Below are 24,263 nucleotides of genomic sequence, written 5' to 3'. Positions count from 1 at the left end.
TTCTGCACACCCTGCCACATCAGTCACGCTCAGCAGGAACACTTCAGCTGACACGTGAGGTATGAATTCATGGGGTTGAGAGGCAGGAAATTCCTAGTGAAGGGTCTCACTACACTACTACTAATCCAGGCTGAGTGTGAGACTCACCATATAGAGAGTATAATGCTAACACGGGCATTTCCTAAATCACCACCACTTTATCACATATATGACAACCAAGTGCCAGGATCTGACCACTATAAAAAGAAGGTGGAGAGCGGAGCTCTTCCTTACAGAAGCACTCAGAGTACAATGATGAATGCTTGCATTACAGAGTCATTTTACGGAGATGCAGAGTTCTTCTGATGAATCTCTTTGATGTCAGATGCTTAATCCCTGCATAGAGATGCAGAGGTATTTACGCTGAGTCACTCTAAGGTTAGGTCAGGGTGTACAATTAACTCCAATCTAGTAGTATATGAGATGGTGAGCGATTCTCTAAAACAGACTTAATTATGGACATTGCAAAGAGAATCCTGCAGGGCAAAAAATGTCGGTGCATCCAAGCTTTGGAATAAAGCTGTGGCTGAAGCTTATGATCTGTTATATACATTCCATATTACAGTGGGGATGCAAAATATCATGGCATATCTATGCACTGAGAAAACTTTTTGGGAAACCTTCACCGTTACATAAGACGCACACCTTTAAATGTGGAATATTTCGTATCTGCATGGTTTACCTACCAGGCACCGTAAGCATCTATTTTACATTAGGCAGAGATTTAGCTTGTGCATCGGACTTTGTGGAAAGCATTAGCATGTGGCGCCTTACAGAAATAGTGATATTACAACAGGTCAGTTCCATTAGAATGGGAGGGAGAAAGAAAGAAAGAAAGTTGGATTGCTTCATTAACTTCTAACATGCAATTTTTTCCCACTGAAGTTAGAGAAAATTGAAGCAAAAAAAAGCACAGTGAAAAGTCAGTGTATTATAGCACAGAAAACTTCCCATAAATTAAAATCACATTGAAAATATTTTTCAAAAGTTTTATTATCATACATTTCGTACTCGTTTAAAAACATTTAAAAAGTAAAATATTCAGTTTAGTACACACAATAGTATTTCAATTTTTTTCTTTGAATCTCAGCAGATAAGCACCTAGTAAAAATGAACAGAATGCCCCTCTCCCTTCCCCCACCACAAGCCTCTGCAAGCGGTCAGATTTTTTGGCTAATTCTACAGGAGAGAGCAGGTTATTCCTGAAGGTTCCATAGTCATGGAAGCTATAAGCATGTCTCTTTCATGAGATCCTGCTGTAATTGCATGCTGAAAAATAAATTACGAAAAAAATATAATGAAACCTTTCACTGTCATTAAAGATTAAATATGACTTTGATAATCAACTGCTTCAAATATGCGTGAATAATGACAGAAAGAAACCGGTCACTGAAGATTGCTCACTGAAGTGGGTGTGAAGTTGAAGTCAGGGTAAAATCACAGTGAGGCTCAACAAGATAACATTATGAAAAAAAAAGCATCCCTAGAGCTTTTTCGAGGTCAGACGGTCAAGGCCAGATAAAAGTACATATTCCACAAACATCCTGTAACAAGAGAAAAACAGAATTCAAGTCATCTTATGCAGCAAAACAAAAATAAAAACAAGTCATACAGCTACAGGATTGAGTCCATTGGAAACCAGTGTTTCCCTTTGCCTCTGACATGTTTTATAATGTTGTAATTTAAAAGGATTTCATTTTTTTATCTTATTATAAATTTGACTTACAAAATGTTCTAGTTATCTGCAGACACATTAATAGCTCTTTGAACAATATATTAATGTAGCAGTCTGGGACGTGATCTCATATCAACAGTAAAATAAGCCTTACAAGAGAGAGTATGCCAGGATCATGGTGATGTACATTATATACCAGATATTGTAGGGATTGTGAAAAAAATAGAGAGTTACAATTAACTCAGCTCATTTAGCTACATAATTTTTTTTAAAAAAACCCTTAAGTATTGTTATCTGAAAAGTGACGGTAAAATGGAACTTTCTTCCATAGACATACTGCCAGTGTCCATTTACCGCCATATATGCCTACTTCACCAACTTGAGCAAGGTTTTACTGCAATTTAGTCTTCTTAGCCAACGCAGAGCCAATACAACAGGGGGAGTCTATTTTAGAGTGGCTCATGTATCAGCGATAGAATTGGCCAAAAGGGTAGACATGGCAATGTGTGAACCACAAAGAACCCAGGTTGGCTTTCAGATTCCAGGTTATGCTTGCTGAGCTGGCACTTGCCTGCCTCTCCAACCCCGACAGAGAGAGAGAGACACACACACACACACACACACACACACACACCCCTTGTAAGCTGAGCAGACTTGAGCTGGAATTCATTAAAAGATAATATAGAGCACTCTTCAGAATACATCCATATTAAAAAAAAAAATCATTCCAAAGATAACTGTTTAAATTAATGAAAAAAATATAAAGAACCACTAGGGGGTTTTGTCCCATAGGGGACACAGGGCAATGAAAGGGAACATTTAAAAACAAAGTAATCCCACAGAATTTAAAACAAAACAGGGTTGGTTTTTTTAAGTCTCTCCACACACATTCTATCACTTGAAGAGATGATATTCTGAGCCCTATTCCAAGGCCAGAGCTATGAAAGACATCAATACTGGGGCATCAGATACCCCAGACCTCATATTTTAAGATTCCAGGAGTCCTAGTTCTGCTAAACTTTCAATTCTCTTCCTTGGGGATTGTGAATTAGCAGGGAAGAAAATCTAAAGAAAATCCTTTCCTTTCTAAAATACGGCAGTTTATTTCTATGTTGCATCCTTCAAACAGTATCACAGAGAGAGGTATAATAGAGACTAACACTTTACAGATTTAAGGATTTGCAGAACGGAGTGTGGCAATTTGTACAGGCAGGAGGAAAAAGCAATAGACTGAGATGAAAAGAAGATAAATGGAGACACAATAAAGAAGGTTTCAGAGTAACAGCCGTGTTAGTCTGTATTCGTAAAAAGAAAAAAGAAAAGGAGTACTTGTGGCACCTTAGAGACTAACCAGCTTATTTGAGCATGAGCTTTCGTGAGCTACAGCTCACTTCATCGGATGCATAGCATATCGGATGAAGTGAGCTGTAGCTCACGAAAGCTCATGCTCAAATAAACTGGTTAGTCTCTAAGGTGCCACAAGTACTCCTTTTCTTTTTTTCTTTTTACAATAAAGAAGAAAATTCCACTTTAAAACAAAGGGCCTGATTCCCACATCACCTCCACCAGTTTTAGGAAAGTGAACTCCACTGACTTCTGTGGTGTCCCTTTTAATTTACACTTGTGTATGTGGGAGGAGGATTAGGGCCACAACATTTTAGAAACTTTATCCATAAATGGAAGAATAGGTAGCATACATTAGATGCACAGCTAGCATTTCATTTATGGTACTCCACCACCCCATGTTTTCAGAAACCTACCCTGGCCAATGTCCATGACTGTGTAACAGAAGACAGGTTTTCCGAAGTGAGAACTGGTCTATATTGGTCAATGGTATAGTTGCACTGATGTAGCTGTACTGATGCTAGTGTAGATGTGATGCTCCAGTTTAAACTCTTACTTGCAGTGGTGCAGCTTACCTTGGGTTGAAATAGTATACATAACACAGTAATATAAATTCTGCAGTCGGTTACAGCCAGCTGGTCTCATACACTTCAGTGGGGTTGTATAGATCGGATTTGGCCCTCAATTATACATGTACAACTCCACTATGTGAATGAGATCACATGGCTATAGCTGAATTGTATGTGTCTTTGTTTATATATATATAAATAAATCATAGCTATATTATGTAACTGTGTAGACTAAAGTTAACAATCATTTACATGCTTAACACAAATCACCTCGTTGTGACATTTAATTACAAGTGGTAATAATTTAGTTTCCAGTTTAAAAGATAATTAACTTTGACATCTGTATAACACTTGAAGTTTATTATTCTTACCTTTTTTTGCTTGTATTATTCTTTTACTCAAAATACCTTGAGCGCTAGACAAGAAAGAAAGGTACCTGTGTTAATACAGTATAAATACATATGCACAGAAATATTTCTAAAGGAAGTATTGTTAAATATATAATTAGGGAGAAAATTTCAAAGGCACATATGAGATTGGGTAATAAAATTACAGTAAAAATATTAAGCAAATATTGACCCTTTTTAATATGAATAGAAGGATGTATTTATCCACGAGACAAAATATTTTCTGCATGGGTTCACTAAATGAGGTCAACATAGGTATTGTTCTGAATGTTTGAGATATCTGGAACACTCACCACTACAGTGCTACACTTCAAAAGTGTTTTTTCTGGATGTGATGCTGACAGTCCTGGGGCCAGCTCATGCAAAGGCCCCAAGGCCTTAACTGAACACTGACAAAATGCATAGCTAGAAACTAGTCTGGCTCACCTGTGTGTTGGTATTGTTAAAACAGGTATTGGAGTTATAAAAATGTGTTCAATGCTTAGATTTTATGAAATGCTTGTAGGATGATGCATGCAATAATCTCATTTATAACATCTGTACTCCACGTTATAAAGTTATATTGAGTGCTTGCATTGCAAGCCTCTGTCATAAATTTAAAGGGAAGGGTAAACACCTTTAAATCCCTCCTGGCCAGGGGAAAAACCCTTTCACCTGTAAAGGGTTAGGAAGCTAAGACAACCTCGCTGGCACCTGACCAAAATGACCAATGAGGAGACAAGATACTTTCAAAGCTGGAGAGGGGGTGGAACAAAGGGTTGTCTCTGTCTGTGTGGTGTTTTTGCCGGGACCAGAGCAGGAATGCAGGTCAGAACTCCTGTAAAAAGTCAGTAAGCAATCTAGTTAGATATGCGTTAGATTCTGTTTTGTTTAAATGGCTGATAAAATAAGTTGTGCTGAATGGAATGTATATTCCTGTTTGTGTCTTTTTGTAACTTAAGGTTTAGCCTAGAGGGATTCTCTAAGTTTTGAATCTGATTACCCTGTAAGGTATTTACCATCCTGATTTTACAGAGGTGATTCTTTTACTTTTTCTTCTATTAAAATTCTTCTTTTAAGAACCTGATTGCTTTTTCCTTGTTCTTAAGATCCAAGAGTTTGGGTCTGTGTTCACCTATGCAAATTGGTGAGGATTTTTATCAAGCCTTCCCCAGGAAAGGGGGTGTAGGGCTTGGGGGGATTTTGTGGGGAAAGACGTTTCCAAGTGGGCTCTTTCCCTGTTATATTTGTTAGATGCTTGGTGGTGGCAGCAATAAAGTCCAGGGACAAAAGGTAAAATAGTTTGTACCTTGGGGAAGTTTTAACCTAAGCTGGTAAAAATAAGCTTAGGGGTTTTTTCATGCAGGTCCCCACATCTGTGCCCTAGAGTTCAGAGTGGGGAAGGAACCTTGACAACCTCTATAACTGTAACTCAAAGAGGAAAGATGCATGACTTAATATAGAATGCTGGCTTCCTACCGAAGGTATTAGATCTTGCCCAGGAGATCCATTGCAACCAGATGAGCCATTGTGAAACAAAGGACAAAGACTTTGTTAATTGTATTCCTATACCCAACCCCACATGAAGAGGAGACCTGTGCATGAATTCATCCCATCATCTTGAACTCATAGTCTGGGAGGAAGTGAATAAAAATTCTTGACAAGAAGAAACTGGGTCTCTATGCTGCTTGACATTGGAGCGTGAAAGATTTCTAAGCATAAGCAAGGGATCCCCAGCAGCTGGGCTGGTCCTAGTCTGGGCTGGCCCTAGTGGACACACAAAGCTTGCATATTACAGCAGCTTCTATTGCCTTTTGGAACCAAAGACTATAACTCGTGTGTGTGTGGTTACTTGCTTTAACCTTGTAAATAACTCATTTTTTCTTAGTTAATAAATCTTTCATTATTTTATTATAGGATTGGCTACAAGTGTTGTCTTTCGTGTAAGATCTAAAGTGCAATTGACCTGGGATAAGTGACCAGTCCTTTGGAATTGGGAGTAGCCAGAATACTGTTGTGATTTTTGGTGTAAGGGACCATCTATCAACAAGGCAAGCTTGCTTGAGTGGCAAGATAGATTGGAGTACCCAAGGGAATGATCTATGGCTCCATGTTAAGGCAGTTGTAGTGCCCAAGGAGTTAACACTTGAGGCTTAGTTGTTGAAATCTAAGTACAGAACTCTTCAACCAATTCTGGGTGTGTGCCCTGCTTAACAGTCTACCCTCAAGGTGGTACTCATGCCCTTGAACCACTCCAGACAGCGTGACACAGGAGCGCCAACTTTTCCCTTTGAAAATAACATTCAAGAGAATTTTTTTTTACCTCAGATCAGATAGCACATATTTGCATATGCTATTTGATCAGCTCTTCAGATAAATAATCATTAAACTCAGCTGCAACCACTCAGGATGCACTCAATAAGCCCCCTATCTATACCTCTGTTTCTGCTGTAAAAGTGGTTTTAAACATCTATTTCTTTCATAGTTCTTCCTAAAGGGTTCAACATTAAAAACACATCTTAATTAACTAAATTGTGCCACAACCAATGAATACCAGCCAGGCAAAACCATTAGCAGTAACCAATTTTTTTCAACATACGAATTTCCATACTGGATTGGACTCCTAGTCCTGCCAGTCCAGTATCCGGTCTCCAATCTTCCCGTGGTAGGAAAGCAAAATTGGTTTGGTTTCCCAACAAGGGTGAAACAATAATGTTCATGAGTGTTACATGTGCAATAAAAATGCCAGTGTAAATATAGCTTTACACATGTGATTAGGCTGTTCAATATTGGACCACAGATTTGTTAGGTGACTCTACATTCCTTAACCAGGACTATATGCAACAATAAGCTTTATGGCGTGTTGCATCCCTTGAAAAATTAGCAGGAGCAAACAGCACATGATAGCTATTGAATAAGACTCCAGAAGAACCATTCCAATACAACATGCTACAGAATTACACTGACATTGTCAGTCATAGAATCATAGAATATCAGGGTTGGAAGGGACCCCAGAAGGTCATCTAGTCCAACCCCCTGCTCGAAGCAGGACCAATTCCCAGTTAAATCATCCCAGCCTCATTCATTTAGACACAGTTGCTTTCCCAGTAGATTCTTGTTCTACATATTGGAGCAGTACAGAATGTGGTCTATTATCTCAGTGCACCTATGCCTTCAGTGTATTAGCTTTCCGCTCCCTATAAGTATTCATACTTAATTGTGCATCACCAAAAGGAGCAGAGTCAGCTTCCAAAAAGCATTCCTCATTCTTATGCATGACACAGTGTAATGGAGACAAGAAATGAGATAGTAATATAACTCAAGTTGCTTTCTAGGTCCCAAGTTTACCATAGCTCTGTAAGGTTTTAACATGGCAGCTTATATTTTGTTAAAGAAGACTACATAGATTTCAACAGTTTACCATGTGTTATCGCTCTATGAATGGGATAAAGGAAAGGCCCACGGAGGGCCCTTGATTTTCACACAAAAATAAGAGCTCCATTAAGGTACTTGCAATGTATTAATACTTGGCCTCTATAAATCCCTCAGTTCTTTAAGTATGGGTAAAAATTCAGCTGAACTGCATATAAAGACGTGCAAAATATTTGAAGTTGTTCTTTTCATAAAAAGAGAAGTAAACTGTATTTGAATTAAGCCAGGTATACCATTTAGGTCAATTATTAGTGCCAAAATAGTTGAAACAATTTGTCCATAATTTAAACCTTGGGCTTTAATACTTTGTGAAATTATAAATCATACTGAGCTGACAGCTGTTGCTGTTTTCCGAAAAGAATGGTTTACAATGGTTGTCAATGTATTAACTGGAGCCTTCTTCAAGATCTTCCCTTTTAGCCTGCGATGAACCCTACATCCCAAGGGAGCATCAGCTTGCAGAGAGCAGTGGGGTATTAATTTGTTTTATATTTTTAAAAAATCCACAACATTTGTCTCCCACAACCAAGAAAGAGGTAAAAGCACTTGGTCAACGAGCTGATACGAAGCTGCATTTTGCTGGAAAGATTTATACTTTGTTCTTTAAAAGTGCACTGAGTTTCCATGATTCCATGATTTTTTTCTTCAAAGAAGCCAAGCAGAAGGTTTCATATTTTAAATTGGATATCCTGTGTCTTTCTTGTCACAATTTTATGGGGAAAAATGAACAGCTGTATCTTTGATGTGCTATTTTTTCCCTTCAAGAATGTATTAAACTGAGTATATGGTTGGCATAACAAAATGTTCAATTTAGATCATTTGAAGATAAGTGGATTATGGTGGATGAAAACCCTAGACGGGGGTATCCTTTGACAGGGATTTTAGTGTTTTTATCTACCTATCTGCTACTTCATGGAATCTGATCTGTTCCAAAAGCAAATTATTTGCTCTCCAGAACTATGCTGAGAACTACATTACTGGCAGGTAGCTGTATCCAGAAAAGGGATGAACTCCCAGATTCAGGAAATCATCCCATCTGTCCCTTCAATTTGAATATCATGGAACATTTGACAGCTCCCTCCTTCTGGAGGAGTCACTGAAGATTTTCTTCTCTATACTTAATTTAAACCAATTTTGAGTTCTAGAGATTTGCATAAACCATGATTCTACCCAATTTGTTTCACTGCTTCTTTGCCTCCCCACATCACATCAAACTCTGAACCAAATAACCTTTAAAATAAAGTGGTCACCCTTTAATACTGGAGCGCAGACTATGTACTCCATTCTCTTCAAAAATGGATAGCATGATCCAAACCCTCCAATGGAGGAGTTTACAATCTCAGACCCTGATCCTGAAAAGATTTTTGCATGTGCTTGACTGTATGCACTCTATGTAGTAATGCAATTGGCTTTAATGGGACAACTCATATATGCTTAAATTTAAGCACATATTTAAGTCTTTGTAAGATCAGAGTCTAAAGTTTCAATCCTGCAAGTGGAGTCCTCTCCCAATCCTGGTTTGGGCTTGTAGAATTCCGGGCTCCCCTCCCTTCTGATTTTTTTTTTAAGTGGTCACTTTAAATTCCTTCCCATGATGCATCATTGCATTTTTTACTCATCCTTGTTTTATTTGCTCTTCTCTTCTCTCTAATTTATAGTTGGAAACAGAAAGCCATTCTTTGTCATTTTTAGACAGTAGAAGGCAGGCTATTGTAGCTTGGGGTTTTATTTACATGGTGGCCTCTAAAGTAGTAAGGTTTCAGAGTAGTAGCCGTGTTAGTCTGTATCCGCAAAAAGAAAAGGAGGACCTGTGGCACCTTAGAGACTAACACATTTATTTGAGCATAAGCTTTTATGAGCTACAGTATTGTGGTTTTTTTAGCTGATTCTTATAAAAAGAAGCAAGGATAAACACAAAGCACAGATTGCTGCATACAGCCATAATAGAATATGAAGTGATCTATACATAGATTCAAACTACTTATGTTTTGTAACAGAAGCATGTATTATGTAGGGTAGTACATTATGGTGGATTGGCTCTGATGGCAAAGTTCTACTCCCACTGAAGTCATTGTCAAAATTCTCAGCAATTGGGCAGACAGACATTCTTGTAGTTAGGACCCTGGACTAGAAGTCAGAAGATCTGGGTTCAGGTCCTGGCTTGGCCACAGGTTTCCTGTAGCATCTTGAAATATACATTTAGTCTGTGCCTCTGTTCCCTCATCTGCAAAGTGGGGGTTGTAATACTTCCTCTCTCCGCCCTTTGTCAATCTTACCTCCTGAGACCATCCCCAAAGAGCTAAACATCTGTCTCTTTCTATGTCGTTGGTGGGCTCAGTTGGCCTGGGGTTTCTTAGCACAACTGTGACATGGATAGTTTCAATGGGGATGGCCCTTATATTGCAAAGACTTCTATCCGTGGTTAACCAGGATTGCTCACATGTATAAATGTTAAACGTGTATTCAAGTCTGTAGGATTGGGCTATATGTGCTGGAAACAGACATCAGACGACAATCACCATGGTTACTCAAAGTTGCTGTTTATCATTTAAGCTAGCATTGGTTTTCGCTACATTTGCCAGTTCACTTAACCCTATGTGCCTTTCTGCAATGTTTAATCCCTTTGCAGAATTTCCTTTTCAGCAAATTATCCTTTTAACAATTGCATTGGCCCTTAATGGGCAATTTCTACTGTGGTTCATCTAAATATAAGGGACTAGTACAAATCTTTTTGGATCACTCAGTGATACCATTATGCAGAACTGTAGTCACATTCATTTTTTATTAATGCGTGAATACAGTTTGGTACCTAATATTGAATATTTAATGGATTACAGCAAAATTCCATGATTTTTTTCCTTCAAAGAAGCCAAGCAGAAGGTTTCATATTTTAAATTGGATACACTGTCTTTGTCACAATTTTATGGGGGAAAATGAACAGCTGTATCTTTGATGTGCTATTTTTTCCCTTCAAGAATGTATTAAAAATGTTTACAACATTTCCCAACATCTTTCATTTAGAGTCTTTCGAAAATCTCTTTAAACCTTCATTTATTTTTGTTCTAAACTTAGGGAAGCAGTGAAAAAGTCTTGCATTCAAGGCAATCTAGTTCTGCAGTAAAGGCAGCTGTCATTTTTTATTTTGATAAGACTGCTTATATCAGGATTTTTTTCTCAAAAGCTATTGTAGAACTTATAGTAATCATCCTGGCAGACTGCCCATCAGACTAAACAGAACACTAAAAGAATACTATCTGGGGAGTAGACAGCTACATTAAAAACAAAAAAACCAAAACTTTATTGATTTAAACTGTGGAATTTTGAAAGATGCTTTTGCTACTCACCCAGCTGTCACCACCAAAACGCTCCATATTTTCAAAATGTCCAGATTGGTGAATGCCGCTTGGTTGACTTTTGCTTTGTAGTCTATCCAGAAAAGCATTATTTACCCTTAAAAACAAGGGGGAAATGAACATTAATAATAGCAGCTTGCTAAGAGGTTGACAGACTTTGAAATTCAATATTATATAAATTCTGTGAATGACTTTTGGTGCTTAAAAGTCATCTGTGAACCCCTTTGCTTAATTAAAACTAGGGCTGCCGATTAATTACAGTTAACTCATGTGATTAAAAAAAATTAATCGCAATTAAACAAATTAATCACAATCAATCACACTGTTAAACAATAGAATACCAATTGAAATTTTATTAAATATTTTGGATGTTTTTCTACATTTTCAAATATATCGATTTCAGTTACAACACAGAATACAAAGTGTACAGTGCTCACTTTATATTATTTTTGATTACAAATACTTGCACTGTAAAAATAATAAAAAGAAATTGTACTTTTCATTTCACTTCATACAAGTACTGCAGTGCAATCTCTTTGTGATGAAAGTTGAACTTACAAATGTAGAATTATGTATAAAATAAAACAATGTAAAACTTTAGAAACTACAAGTCCAATCAGTCTTACTTCCTTTTCAGGCAATCGCTCAGACAAAAAAGTTTGTTTACATTTGCAGAAGATAATGCTGCCCACTTCTTGTTCACAATGTCACCTGAAAATAAGAACATGTGTTCTCATGGCACTGTTGTAGCCAGCATCACAAGATATTTACATGTCAGATGCGCTAAAGATTCATATGTCCCTTCGTGCTTCTACCACCATTCTAGAGGACATGCGTCCATGCTGATGACGGGTTCTGCTTGATAATGGTCCAAGCAGCGCGGTCCGACGCATGTTCATTTTCATCACCTGGTCAGATGCCACCAGCAGAAGGTTGATTTACTTTTTTGGTGGTTCAGGTTCTGTAGTTTCCACATCAGAGTGTTGCTCTTTTCAGACTTCTGAAAGCATGCTCCACACCTCATCCCTCTCAGATTTTGGAAGGCACTTCAGATTCTTAAATCTTGGGTCAAGGGATGTATCTATCTTTAGAAATCTCACATTGGTACCTTTGCATTTTGTCAAATCAGCTGTGAAAGTGTTCTTAAAATGAACAACGTGTGCTGGGTCATCGGCCGAGACTGCTATAACATGAAATATATGGCAGAATGCAGGTAAAACCGAGCAGGAGACGTACAATTCTCCCCCAAGTTCAGTCACAAATTTAGTTAACGCATTCTTTTAACGAGCGTCATCAGCATGGATGCATGTCCTCTGGAATGGTGGTAGAAGCACGAAGGGACATATGAATCTTTAGCGCATCTGACACGTAAATGTCTTGCGATGCCGGCTACAACAGTGTCATCTGAACGCCTGTTCTCACTTTCAAGTGACATTGTAATTAAGAAGTGGGCAGCATTATCTCGTGTAAATGTAAACAAACTTGTTTCTCTTAGTGATTGGCTGAACAAGAAGTAGGACCAAGTGGGCTTGTAGGTTCTAAAGTTTTGCATTGTTTTGGTTTTGAGTGCAGTTCTGTAACAAAAAAGTAAATTTATAACTTGCACTTTCATGATAAAGAGATTGCACTACAGTACTTATATGAAGTGAATTAAAAAGTACAATTTCTATCACTTTTACAGTGCAAGTATTTGTAATCAAAAATAAATATAAAGTGAGCACTGTACACTTTGTATTCCGTGTCGTAATTGAAATCAATATATTTGAAAATGTACACACTTCACCAGTCATAAGAACATAAGAATGGCCATACTGGGTCAGACCAAAGATCCATCCAGCCCAGTATCCTGTCTGCCGACAGTGGCCTATGCCAGGTACCCCAGAGGGAGTGAACCTAACAGGTAATGATCAAGTGATCTCTCTCCTGCCATCCATCTCCACCCTCTGACAAACAGGCTAGGGACACCATGCCTTATGCATCCTGGCTAATAGCCATTAATGGACCTAACCTCCATGAATTTATCCAGTTCTCTTTTAAACCCTGTTATAGTTCTAGCCTTCAAAACCTCCTCAGGCAAGGAGTTCCACAGGTTGACTGTATGCTGAGTGAAGAAGAACTTCCTTTTATTTGTTTTAAACCTGCTGGCCATTAATTTCATTTGGTGGCCCCTAATTCTTATATTATGGGAACAAGTAAATAACTTTTCCTTATTCACTTCCTCCACACCACTCATGATTTTATATACCTCTATCATATCTCCCCCTAGGTCTCCTTTTTTCGAAGCTGAAAAGTCCTAGCTTCTTTAATCTCTCCTTATATGGGACCCGTTCCAAATCCCTAATCATTTTAGTTGCCCTTTTCTGAACCTTTTCTAATGCCAGTATCTCTCTTTTGAGATGAGGGGACCACATCTGTATGCAGTATTCAAAATGTGGGCGTACCATAGATTTATATAAGGCAATAAGATATTCTCCCTCTTATTCTCTATCCCTTTTTTAAATGATTCCTAACATCCTGTTTGCTTTCTTGACTGCCGCTGCGCACTTCATGGATGTCTTCAGAGAACTATCCATGATGACTCCAAGATCTCTTTCCTGATTAGTTGTAGCTAAATTAGCCCCCCATCATATTGTCTGTATAGTTGGGGTTATTTTTTCCAATGTGCATTACTTTACATTTATCCACATTAAAATTTCATTTGTCATTTTGTTGCCCAATCACTTAGTTTTGTGAGATCTTTCTGAAGTTCTTCACAGTCTGCTTTGGTCTTAACTATCTTGAGCAGTTTAATATCGTCAGCAAACTTTGCCACCTCACTGGTTTACCCCTTCCTCCAGATCATTTATAAATAAGTTGAATAGGATTGGTCCTAGGACTGACCCTTTGGGAACACTAGTTACTCCTCTCCATTCTGAAAATTTACCATTTATTCCTACCCTTTGTTCCCTGTCTTTTAACCAGTTCTCAATCCATGAAAGGATCTTCCCTCTTATCCCATGACAACTTAATTTACATAAGAGCCTTTGGTGATGGACCTTGTCAAAGGCTTTCTGGAAATCTAAATACACTATGTCCACTGGTTCCCCCTTGTCCACATGTTTTTGACCCCTTCAAAGAACTCTAATAGATTAGTAAGACATGATTTCCCTTTACAGAAACCATGTTGACTTTTGCCCAACAATTTATGTTCTTCTATGTGTAGGACAATTTTATTCTTTACTATTGTTTCAACTAATTTGCTTGGTACTGACGTTAGACTTACCAGTCTGTAATTGCCAGGATCACCTCTAGAGCCCTTTTTAAATATTGGCGTTACATTAGCTATCTTCCAGTCACTGGGTACAGAAGCTGATTTAAAGGACAGGTTACAAACCATAGTTAATAGTTTCGCAATTTCACATTTGGAGTTCTTTCAGAACTCTTGTGTGAATGCCACCTGGTCCCGGTGACTTGTTACTGTTAAGTTTATCAATTAATTCCAAAACCTCCTCTAGTGACACTTCAATCTGTGACAATTCCTCAGATTTGTCACCTACAAAGGACGGCTCAGGTTTGGGAATCTCCCTAACAGTCTCAGCCGTGAAGACTGAAGCAAAGAATTCATGCTAAGGTATTTACCATGACTGAGAAGATAAGGTAGGCATAGTGACATGCACAGTTCTTTGAAATTCTGGGCTTTAGGATATAATAATCAGATTGCCCTCCAAATGCATTCCAAAAGATCCATTCTGACTTCAAACAAATAGGTAAGTAACAAAACCCATTTTTGAAAAAAAGTTACTGCACTCGTGCACAGCTGTGTAGAAATGGATTATAAAGGAGTTGTGACAATGGGTGTCAATGGCTTGTCCGAGTGCAAGGTTGATGCTAAAGATGTTACTTGGAGCAATCTCATTGCAATGGTTCCCTAAAGCACAAGATTGCAGTTTCGTGAAGCTGTCTACACAGGAATTCAATGTAAGCCATTTCTTCTGGGTTTTTTTCCCCCATCAATTATACCTCCTCTGTTCATTCTGATGCACTTTTGTTCTTTCTTGCTCTCGTCTCAGTTCCAATAATTCACCCTGGGAACGATAAAAGTGAAACCCAAAAACTATTTTTTAAAAAATTAACAGTTATTCAGAAGATAAACCCAATTAATTACACAATATATTCACCTTAACTAGTGCACTATTTAATTTGCCAAACTTTTACTTAAATTTTAGTTCCTCTGGGAAGTAAGTTTTATTTACAATACCCAATCGCATCCAAAAAAGGCACTACATTTCCTCTTCAGCCTTCCACTGGACAGAAGCGCGTGCACCCTCTTGCAAAAGAAGCTGGGGGTTCTGACAGCTAAACTCAGATCTAGGTGGATCTACCAGAGGCAGGTGTCATCCAGATGGAAGGTCTTTACCTCCACCCTTTGTGGTGGTTCCAAAGACCACTGCTGCCTCCTGATGCAAGTCTGCAGTGATATGTGACACTATGCCATGAAGGAGGAAGCAAGCTTTGGAGGGCCCTGCAGCCCTGCCTCAGCCTCTCCCACTGAATGGCTCTGCCTTCCCGCTGACCTACTGTGGAGGAGCTTCCAAATGGTTTATCAGCCATGGGAGGGTGCCATAGAGCATGCTCTCCTCCCTTCTGTCCCTCCCTTTGCCCTGATCCATGGGTTTTGCTTCTCTTCTGCTTGCAGAAGTGGAGGGGAGAACAGGACCCTTTACAACATAGCTCTAAGTTTTGAAACTACCTCTGTCCAGTGTTACTGGGACAGAGTTCAGGGGAATTTTATTTATGTACATTTCTTTGTTATTTAATTGCAAACTATTATTTTTGGAGCCACATTTATGCTGTTTTCCATAGAAGTGGCCTTGCTGAGCCTTTCTGAAGTCAGGCCTCTTGTTATTAAGAATACCTGGCTTTAAGAGAGTCCATAGTGACTGCTTTACACTATGTAAATATGCTCATTCAGTTTATTCTTATCTTGCTGTATTGTCTGTGGATACTTGTTTAAATCAAATTGAGTATCGTTCTAGAGCTGGCTCCTGCTACCCTTAAAAGTAATCCTAAATTATGCGAACTACTGCCAGTGATGTCAGAGGGGCTGTTCCCATGAGTATGGCTTACTCAGAAAAGGGTTGCATAATTGATTTTTTTTTTTAAATGTAGCAGTTAAAGTGTTACTTAAACACATGTGAGGAAATTCCGACCAAGATAGCATTAAATTTATGCAGAACTGGTGATGCAGGATGGTTTGAAAGGTCTGAAGATGTTCTGGGAGCTCCAGATCCTTTCAGGACCTATGCGGTCGTATATTTTGGTGCCCACGTAGCTAGAATAGAATCATAGAATATCAGGGTTGGAAGGGACCTCAGGAGGTCATCTAGTCCAACCCCCTGCTCAAAGCAGGACCAATCCTCAATCAGAATAGAAAAGGGATGCAGTACAGCCATAGTAAGATGATGTGTAGACTCACTATCTTCCCTTCCAGCATCACACTGTGGTGCTGTACTGGGCCCTAAGGTTTCCTGACAGCTATCCCTATATCTCCTTGTCACCTAAGTATCCCCTTTGGTGTTTATCAGCTCCTGGAACACTGGACTGAGCCTCTGGAGATCTACCATATGGACTAAAACAACAACCACTGCAGAGCCCCCAGACACCACTTCCCAGCCTGCTTAGAGTTCGGAGTGGGGGCGGAATAGACTGGAAATGCCTGCAAATGCCAACTGGGAGCTTCTGACAGGGTGATTTATCGACAGTTTGCTGGGCCAATGAGAAGCCAGGACAGCCCAGTTGCTTCAATTGGAAGGGACAGACTGACTCAGAGACAGACTAGTGTCTCCAGAGGACAAGGAATTTTCGCTTTTGGAGCTTTTGAGTTTGGAGCAGAGAGATAAAATAGCCTAGGGAGTCACGGCTCATCTCCCAGTCCCCACAAAGGGAGACATTGAACTTCTGCAGGATCTAACGTGCACTGGGCAGTTCCAACATTGCTGAGGTGAGTGTCCAGGAAGAGAACCAACCCAGCTCCAATCTACTAAGAGCCATCCGAGACCTCCACAGGATGCTAGCCAGGGGGCCAGCTGAGGACCCTTTCCCAATCAGCAGTGAAAATACTGTAGGAGAACCCCTTTTGTTTTCTTTAAGCTAGCCAACATTGGAAGCACTGCTACACCCAGCTCTGGACTCACACTCTTTCCACCTAGCTGGAAAGGTGCCAGGGAAGGAGCTGGGGGTGTGGTACAGTTGTGAATGGTTGTATTAATGTTTTAGCATTTATTGGTTAACCTTATCACTTTCTTTCTTTAGAGCTTCTGTTTCCTGTCCCCAATAAAGCCCCCCTTTATTATACTGTTATTTTGGGGTGTAGCATTTCATTTGTTGGCGTTTGTATTATTGTCATTTGTTTCTTGTGCACTGGGTCATACTCCTTATTAAGGAGTAGTTGTATTAGTTATTTTCCCCAAGGGACAGCACCCTAGTGTCCTGAGCACATAAGAGTCACCTTGGGTGGAGGCACCAGGCATTGCAACAGAGAACCCAGGACCCAGCCCATATGAGGAGTGGGGAGAAGCCACTACGACTAGCAAATACCAGCTGCAGTTGTTGGAAGGAAGCACACAATGGGTGACTATTGTTGTTCCTACTTCCTTGCATTTTACACCTTTTAAGGTTACGATGGTGTGGCCCCATGGTTTTGTTTATAAATCAGCGTAGTGAGCTGGGCCATGCCATGCATGTTTAATCGTTTAGCTCTGATTCATGCAACACCAAGTATCAGCCAGGTGTCCTGGTGATTGCTAATGCTAACCAAAGGAACATCAGTTCCATGTAACTTGTTCTGAAGTGGCTGGGTCAGTACCTTTCCATGTTATGCAACATGCCATCTCTGCCAGCTGAATTACTGATACGCTAGGGATCTCATGCCATTACAGGTACAGTCAATAGGAACTGAAGCTACCAACTTTTGCCACTGAAAGGGTTCCCAAGGGAAAATGAACCTATCCTGCATATTTGCGATAGTAATGGAACACCAATAAAGGTGGAATGTGAATTAAAGTGATGAATTTTATAGAAAGGTTCAGTAACTAAAAATGAACTACAGAATGAAATAAATACCAATTTAAGTTGAACATTAATAAAAGCTTTGCAGTAAATATAATCAAATCAATAACTGGATAATGTGTTGTGTACCACTGTTTGTCTAGCCCTAAAAGAAAATCAAGATTAAGAAATAAAAAAGCCAAGCTTCATTTTCACTTTTAAAATAACTGTTCAACCTGAAAATTAAAATCCAGTATCTGATTTTCTAATGTTTGACTTTTAATGGCATTCATTAGATTTCTGCAATAGCTGTACCTTCTGAAATATACTGCAAGTACGTAATACTGTGTTTAAAGTGCCCTAGAAAACATTTTAAATCTAGCAATATATATTAAAACCTATTTCCCCCAAAAAATTAACTGACAAAAACCTATAAATTTAATAGCTATATTGCACTAGAAGGTGCACACAAAAACAGAATTTACAATTACATTAATAAAATATTAGCTTGAAGTGGAAGTGAGTTAACATAAATCTGAGGGACAATTATTAGAGCTTTTAAAATATGTACACTTTAGAGTAGGTTTACAAATACCTACTGGACAGATTAACGTACTAATAGCAGCTATTGAGGCAAGGAGTACTTTGGTACTATGTATTAAAACAAAAATTTTGCACTCAGCCCAGTGTCTGTGTGTGTGTGTCTGTGTCTGTGTGTGAGATCAGTAAAAAGCATAAAAATCAAATGTAGTTAGAGAGATTTACCTTAGATGTGACTGGCCCCAACTCTACAATGACCTCCACACCGGGGTGCCCTGGGCCAAGCTCTATGAAGGGTTGGGGCCTATGCTAGTTTTAAATGAAAAACTATTTCTTTATGGCACAATGTACAATGCCATAGTTATTTATAACATACATACCCATAGCATTTGAAATTTCATAAGGGTTTTATTTAGGAGAAAAAATATTTGTTGGTAACTGGACATAAGAGAAAAGGTGCATGCTATGATGGGAAACAAAAGCTACATGCATTTCTTTTATTAAATGAAGGCATATTTCTTGAAGGACCCGTATGTCCAATTACTGTAACAGAAGGAGTGTGTATAAGAGGCAGTGATAGGATTTAATGTTTAGAGAAGAAACTAGAAGTCAGTAGACCAGTGGTTCGCAAACTCGTTCCACGGCTTGTGCAGGGAAAGCCCCTGGTGGGCCGGGCCGGTTTGTTTGCCTGCCGCGTCCACAGGTTCAGCCGATCACAGCTTCCAGTGGCCGTGGTTCGCTGCTCCAGGCCACTGGGAGCTGCTGGAAGTGGCGGCCGCTACATCCCTCGACCCACGCCGCTTCCAGTGGCTCCCATTCTAAGCCTATATTTCCATCATTCTATGATTTTAAGACTTGGTTCTAAACACAACTGAGGGGAGATGGTGTGTGAAGCATTAGTTCTCTATTCAGAATCGCCTTCAGAATGGCCCCATGACATGCTTAGTGAGAACTTCTGTGTAAAGGAGAGGGAAAAAAAAACTATTATAACCTTTCATAACTGTTGTTCCTCGAGATGTGTTGCACATGTCCATTCCAGTCTTGGTGTGCATGCACCCCATTTACACAGTCACCATAAATTTTTCTCTCAGTAGTTCCCGCTGGGGTAGCTGGAAAGCCCTCTGCTGCCGCATGCTGGCAGTGCCAATATAAAGGGCCCAACTGACGCCAAGTCCCCTCAGTTCCTTCTTTCCAGAAAGCTCCAATGTACAGGGGTAGGCGGGCGGGTCATGGAATGGACGTGTGCAACACATCTCGAAGAACAACTGTTATGGAAGGTTAGTAACCATTTTTTCTTCAAGTGATTGCACATGTGCATTCCACTCGTGGTGACTCCAAGACAGTAATATAGGTGGACGGATCGGCGCTCATATAATGGCCTCACTGAGAGGTAGGACCACTCTGGAAGGACCTGCTGGGTGTAAGGATTCTTTTACTTCCTCCACCTGTATGCCCAGGCTTCAGGCAACCCTCTAACATTTTGTGGAGTCATATGGGGGAGGCAAAACACACAATGCTGAGACTGCCTCATCAGGGGAAGGGGGGTCCTGCTGAGCTGGGTCTTGATATCAGTACCAGAGTCAGAAACCTGTGCTTCCTGGTGGGTAGGTGCTGCACATCTCTCTGAGGCCACTGAATAGGAGTGCCCAGAACATGGGGGAAAACCCCCACTAATTCTAAAAAGGCCACTGGACAGGCATAGGCCCCCAGTGACCTCCGTGGCCAACCACTTGATGGTACTTCTGTGGTAGGGCAATGGTATCTCGAGGAGGGGTGGCTCCAAGAGCAGATGTAGTAGGACCCAATCTCTGATTCGGAGGAAGTCTACCCTCCTTCCCCTGACCATGGAGGTGTAGTTCCAGACAGTGCCAGTGACCAGTGCAGAGGTGAAGAGTTGTGCAGAGTTGTGCAAAGCATTGCAGGTTTTCCCTTTGATGGTACCAAAGGGAGAGCCATCAGAGGTGCATTTTTAATTAAATAAATACTATTTGGAATTGTATGATCATGGGAGACTAGCTTCCCACATATAGATTGGAGAACAAGTGCTACTAAAAATGGTAGGGCCCAGATTTTCCTGGATAACAGATTCCTTCACCAAACAGTCACCAAGAACCAAGAAGAAGTGATGCCATTTTAGATTTAGGATTGGTGAGTAGTGAGGACCTCACATAAGAACTGGTTGTAGGGGACAACCTTGGTTTAAATAATCATAAGCTAATTCCGTTTAAAAAAATAGATCTGCAACTTGATTCCTTGATTTCAAAAGGGAAAACTAAAAAATTTAAAGGAATTAGTTAGGGAAGTGGACTGGACTGAAGAACTCAAGGATCTGAATGTGGAGGCAGCTTGGAATTACTGCCAGTCAAAGTTGCAGAAGCTATCTGAACCCTGTATCCCAAACAAGGGGGAAAAATTCATAGGGAAGTGTTGCAGACCAAACTGGATGAACAAGCATCTCAAACAGATTATTAAGAGAAAGCAGAACGCCTACAAGGAATTGAAGATGGGATGGATCAGCAAGGAAAGCTACCTCTTAGCGGTCAGAAAGTGTCGGGATAAAATGAGAACTGCCAAAAGCCAAGCAGAGCTGGACCTTGCAAAGGAAATTAAAACCAGTAGCAAAAGGTACTGTAGCCATAGAAATAAAAAGAAAAGCAGGAAAGAAACAGTTAAGCTAAACACTCAAGATGGGGTGGAGATCAAGGATAATCTAGGCATGGCCCAACACCTAAACAAATACTTTGTTTTTAATAAGGGTAATGAGGAGATTAGGGGAGTGGCAGGGTGGTTAATGGAAATGAGGATATGGAAGTAGGAATTATCATAGCCGAGGCAGAAGTCAAACTCCAATAGCTTAATGGTACCAAATTTTATAGGGCTGGATAATCTCCATCCTGGAATATTAAAGGCACTGGCATATGGAATTGCAAGACCAATAGCAAGAATTTTGAATCAACATCTAAACTCTGAGATCATACCCTATGCCTGCAGAATTGCTAATATACTACCTATTTTTAAGAAAAATAAAAAAAAGTGACCCGGGAAACTACAGGCTTGTTAGTTTGACCTCAATTGTATGCAAGGTCTCGGAACAAATTTTGAAAGAGAAAGTAGTTAAGGACAGAGGTAAATGGCAATTGGGACAAAATAGAAAAGTTTTACAAAAGGTAGATCGTGCCAGACCAACCTGATCATTTTTCTTGAGAAGGTAACTGATTTATTAGACAAAGGAAACACAGTAGATCTAATCTACCTGGATTTCAGTAAGGCACGGGATAAAGTTGCAAATGGGAAATTATTAGTTAAAGTGGAAAAGATGGGGATTAATATGAGAACTGAAAGGTGGATAAGGAACTGGTTCAAGAGGAGACTACAACGGGTCATACTGAAAGGTTAACTGTCAGACTGCAGGGAGCTTATTAGTGGAGTTCCTCAGGGACTGGTCCCTCTTGGGACCAATCTTAAATAAGATTTTCAATGACCTTGGCACAAAGTGGGAATGTACTAATAAAATTTGTGGATGACACAAAGTTGGGAGGTATTGCCAATATGGAGGAGGATCAGATTATAATATGAGAAGATTTCAATGACCTCAAAAACTGGAGTAATAAGGAAATGGGATGAAATTTAATAGAGCAAGAATTTTTGCTATAAGATGAGGATTTATCAGTTGGAAATGAGAGGAGGAGAAAGAACTGGATGTATTGATTAATCACAAGATGACTATGAGCCACCAATGTGATGTGACTGTGAAAAAGGCTAATGCAGTCCTAGGATGCATCAGGTGAGGTATTTCCAGTAGAGACAGGGAAGCATTAGTACCGTTATATAAGGCACTAGTAAGACCTCACCTGGAATACTGCGTGCAATTCTGGTCTCCCATGTTTAAGAAAGATGAATTCAAACTGGAACAGGTGCAGAGAACAGCTACTAAAACGATCCAAGGAATGAGTCTCCTCTCATAAGGTAGGTTTTCCAAAGAGCTTGGCTTGTTTAGCCCTACCAAACGAAGGCTGAGGGGAGACATGGTTGCTCTCTATAAATACATCAGAGGGATAAATATCAGGCAGGGAGAGGAGTTATTTAAGTTAAGCGCTAATGTGGACACAAGAACAAATGTATATAAACTGGCCATCAAGTTTAGGCTTAAAATTAGACAAAGGTTTCTAACCATCAGAGGAGAGAGGTTCTGGAACAGCCTTCAAAGGGGAGCAGTTGGGGGAAAAAACCTAACTGGCTTCAAGACTGAGCTTAAGTTTATGGAGGGGATGGTACGATAGGACTGCCTACAATGGCATTTGGCCCATGTGAGGCTGCTAGTAGCAAATATCTCCAACAGCAGAAGATGGGACACTAGATCCGAGTTACTTCAGATAATTCTTTTCCAGGTGTCTGGCTGGTGGGTCTTGCCCACATGCTCAGGGTCCAACTGATCGCCATATTTGGAGTCAGGAAGGAGTTTTCCCCTGGGTCACACTGGCAAAGACTCTGGGTCAGGGTGGGAGGTGTTCACCTTTCTCTGCAGCATGGTGCACAGGTCACTTGCAAGTTTAAACTAGAGTAAATGGTGGACTGTCTATAACTTGAAGTCTTTGAACCATGATTTGAGGACTTTAGTAACTCAGCCAGAGGTTAGGGGTCTATTACAGGAGTGGGGGTGGGGGAAAAGGTACTGTGGCCTGCAACATGCAGAAAGTCAGACTAGATGATCACAATGGTCCCTTCTGGCCTTAAAGTCTGTGAGTCTACATGGGGCTCGCCCAGTGCTGAGCACTGTGGCGATCCTGCTGGCTCCCCTATGTCTACGAGCACCGATAGGACTGACTCTTGAAATGCTGGCGATACCGGCTCTGTCAGGGTTAGAAGCTCCCTGACAGCCACAAATGCCTCTGGCATGGTCGGTACCAAGACAGTGTTGGTACAGAGCGGTACCACAGATGTGGAAGGTGCTCCTTCTGGTTCCGGACTTGACAGTGCCGAAGTCTACGGGTCTGGCTTTTGCGGTGCTGAAGCAAAGGAATGCTTGGGCTTAGACCGCACTCGACTCTGATCCACGTGCTTAACAGACTTCGATGCCGAGGAATCACCCCCTTTTAGCCGTCTGCTTCTTATGTTTTTTCTTAGGTACTGGGGATGGTGAGCAGTACAATAGGAGGTACAAAATCCAAAGGTAACAGCACTGAGGCACTTGGTGCGGACTCAGAGTCTGACTGACCTGGCTCAGATGGAGTCTCAAGGCCACCTCCATGAGTAGAAACTCTAGTCTGGTGATAATCTTTGTGCGTGCGAGGCTTAAGGTCTCTGAAAATTTGGCGATGCTCCCCTGTATGAGCTTCCACCAAACACTTTAAGCAACTTGAGAGTGGGTGGCTCAGGGTCATAGCCTTATTGCAGGCAATGTATGGATTGACCAAGGCATCCCTCGGCACCAGGAACTGACCAAAACCCTCAGGCGGGGTAAAACCTACCCAACTGTACTAAAACACTAATAACCAGAATAATGCTAAACTATTTACAATAGAGTACAAGAGTACACAGTCCACCGAGAACACTTTCAAAAGCAAGATGAGCCATTCCAGTGACCATTACGGGCAATAAGAAGAAACTGAGGGGGCTCAGGGTTACCTAGGCCCTTTATACAGCAGCAGAAGGCACTCAAGCCACCCTAACGGGTACCACTGAGGGGGAAATTTCTAGCAACTGTGTGCACACCAAGAGCGGAATGCAAATTAGGTTTCTTAGAATACTAAACTGGGCACCATCAGCTAAAAGGTGTTATGCAGTTTAAATGCAGGGAAAAAAGCAAACTAATAGTTCAGAGCCAACTAGCTGTAAGCTTTGTAGATGCTTCAAACCATATCTGAACTTTGCAGCTTTGCCTATTTGACTGCCTAAAATT

General features: G+C 40.3%; 1 protein-coding gene across 1 annotated transcript in view; it reads right to left on the bottom strand.

Moving 5' to 3' along the window:
• Nucleotides 1-1,214: 1,214 nt before the first annotated feature.
• Nucleotides 1,215-24,263, bottom strand: part of EPSTI1 (epithelial stromal interaction 1) — an 81,309-nt gene continuing 58,260 nt past the window's right edge. The window contains exons 9-12 of the mRNA XM_074961353.1: nt 14,798-14,862; nt 10,790-10,895; nt 3,999-4,042; nt 1,215-1,583 (exon numbers count right to left, since the gene is read on the bottom strand). Of these exons, the coding sequence (XP_074817454.1) occupies nt 4,022-4,042; nt 10,790-10,895; nt 14,798-14,862 (192 nt within the window). The 3' untranslated portion in view covers nt 1,215-1,583; nt 3,999-4,021. The remainder of the gene's footprint in view (nt 1,584-3,998; nt 4,043-10,789; nt 10,896-14,797; nt 14,863-24,263) is intronic.

Source organism: Natator depressus, chromosome 1 (assembly GCF_965152275.1).
Source record: "Natator depressus isolate rNatDep1 chromosome 1, rNatDep2.hap1, whole genome shotgun sequence".
Classification (NCBI taxonomy): domain Eukaryota; kingdom Metazoa; phylum Chordata; order Testudines; family Cheloniidae; genus Natator; species Natator depressus.
This window is presented reverse-complemented; position numbering and strand designations above follow the sequence as displayed.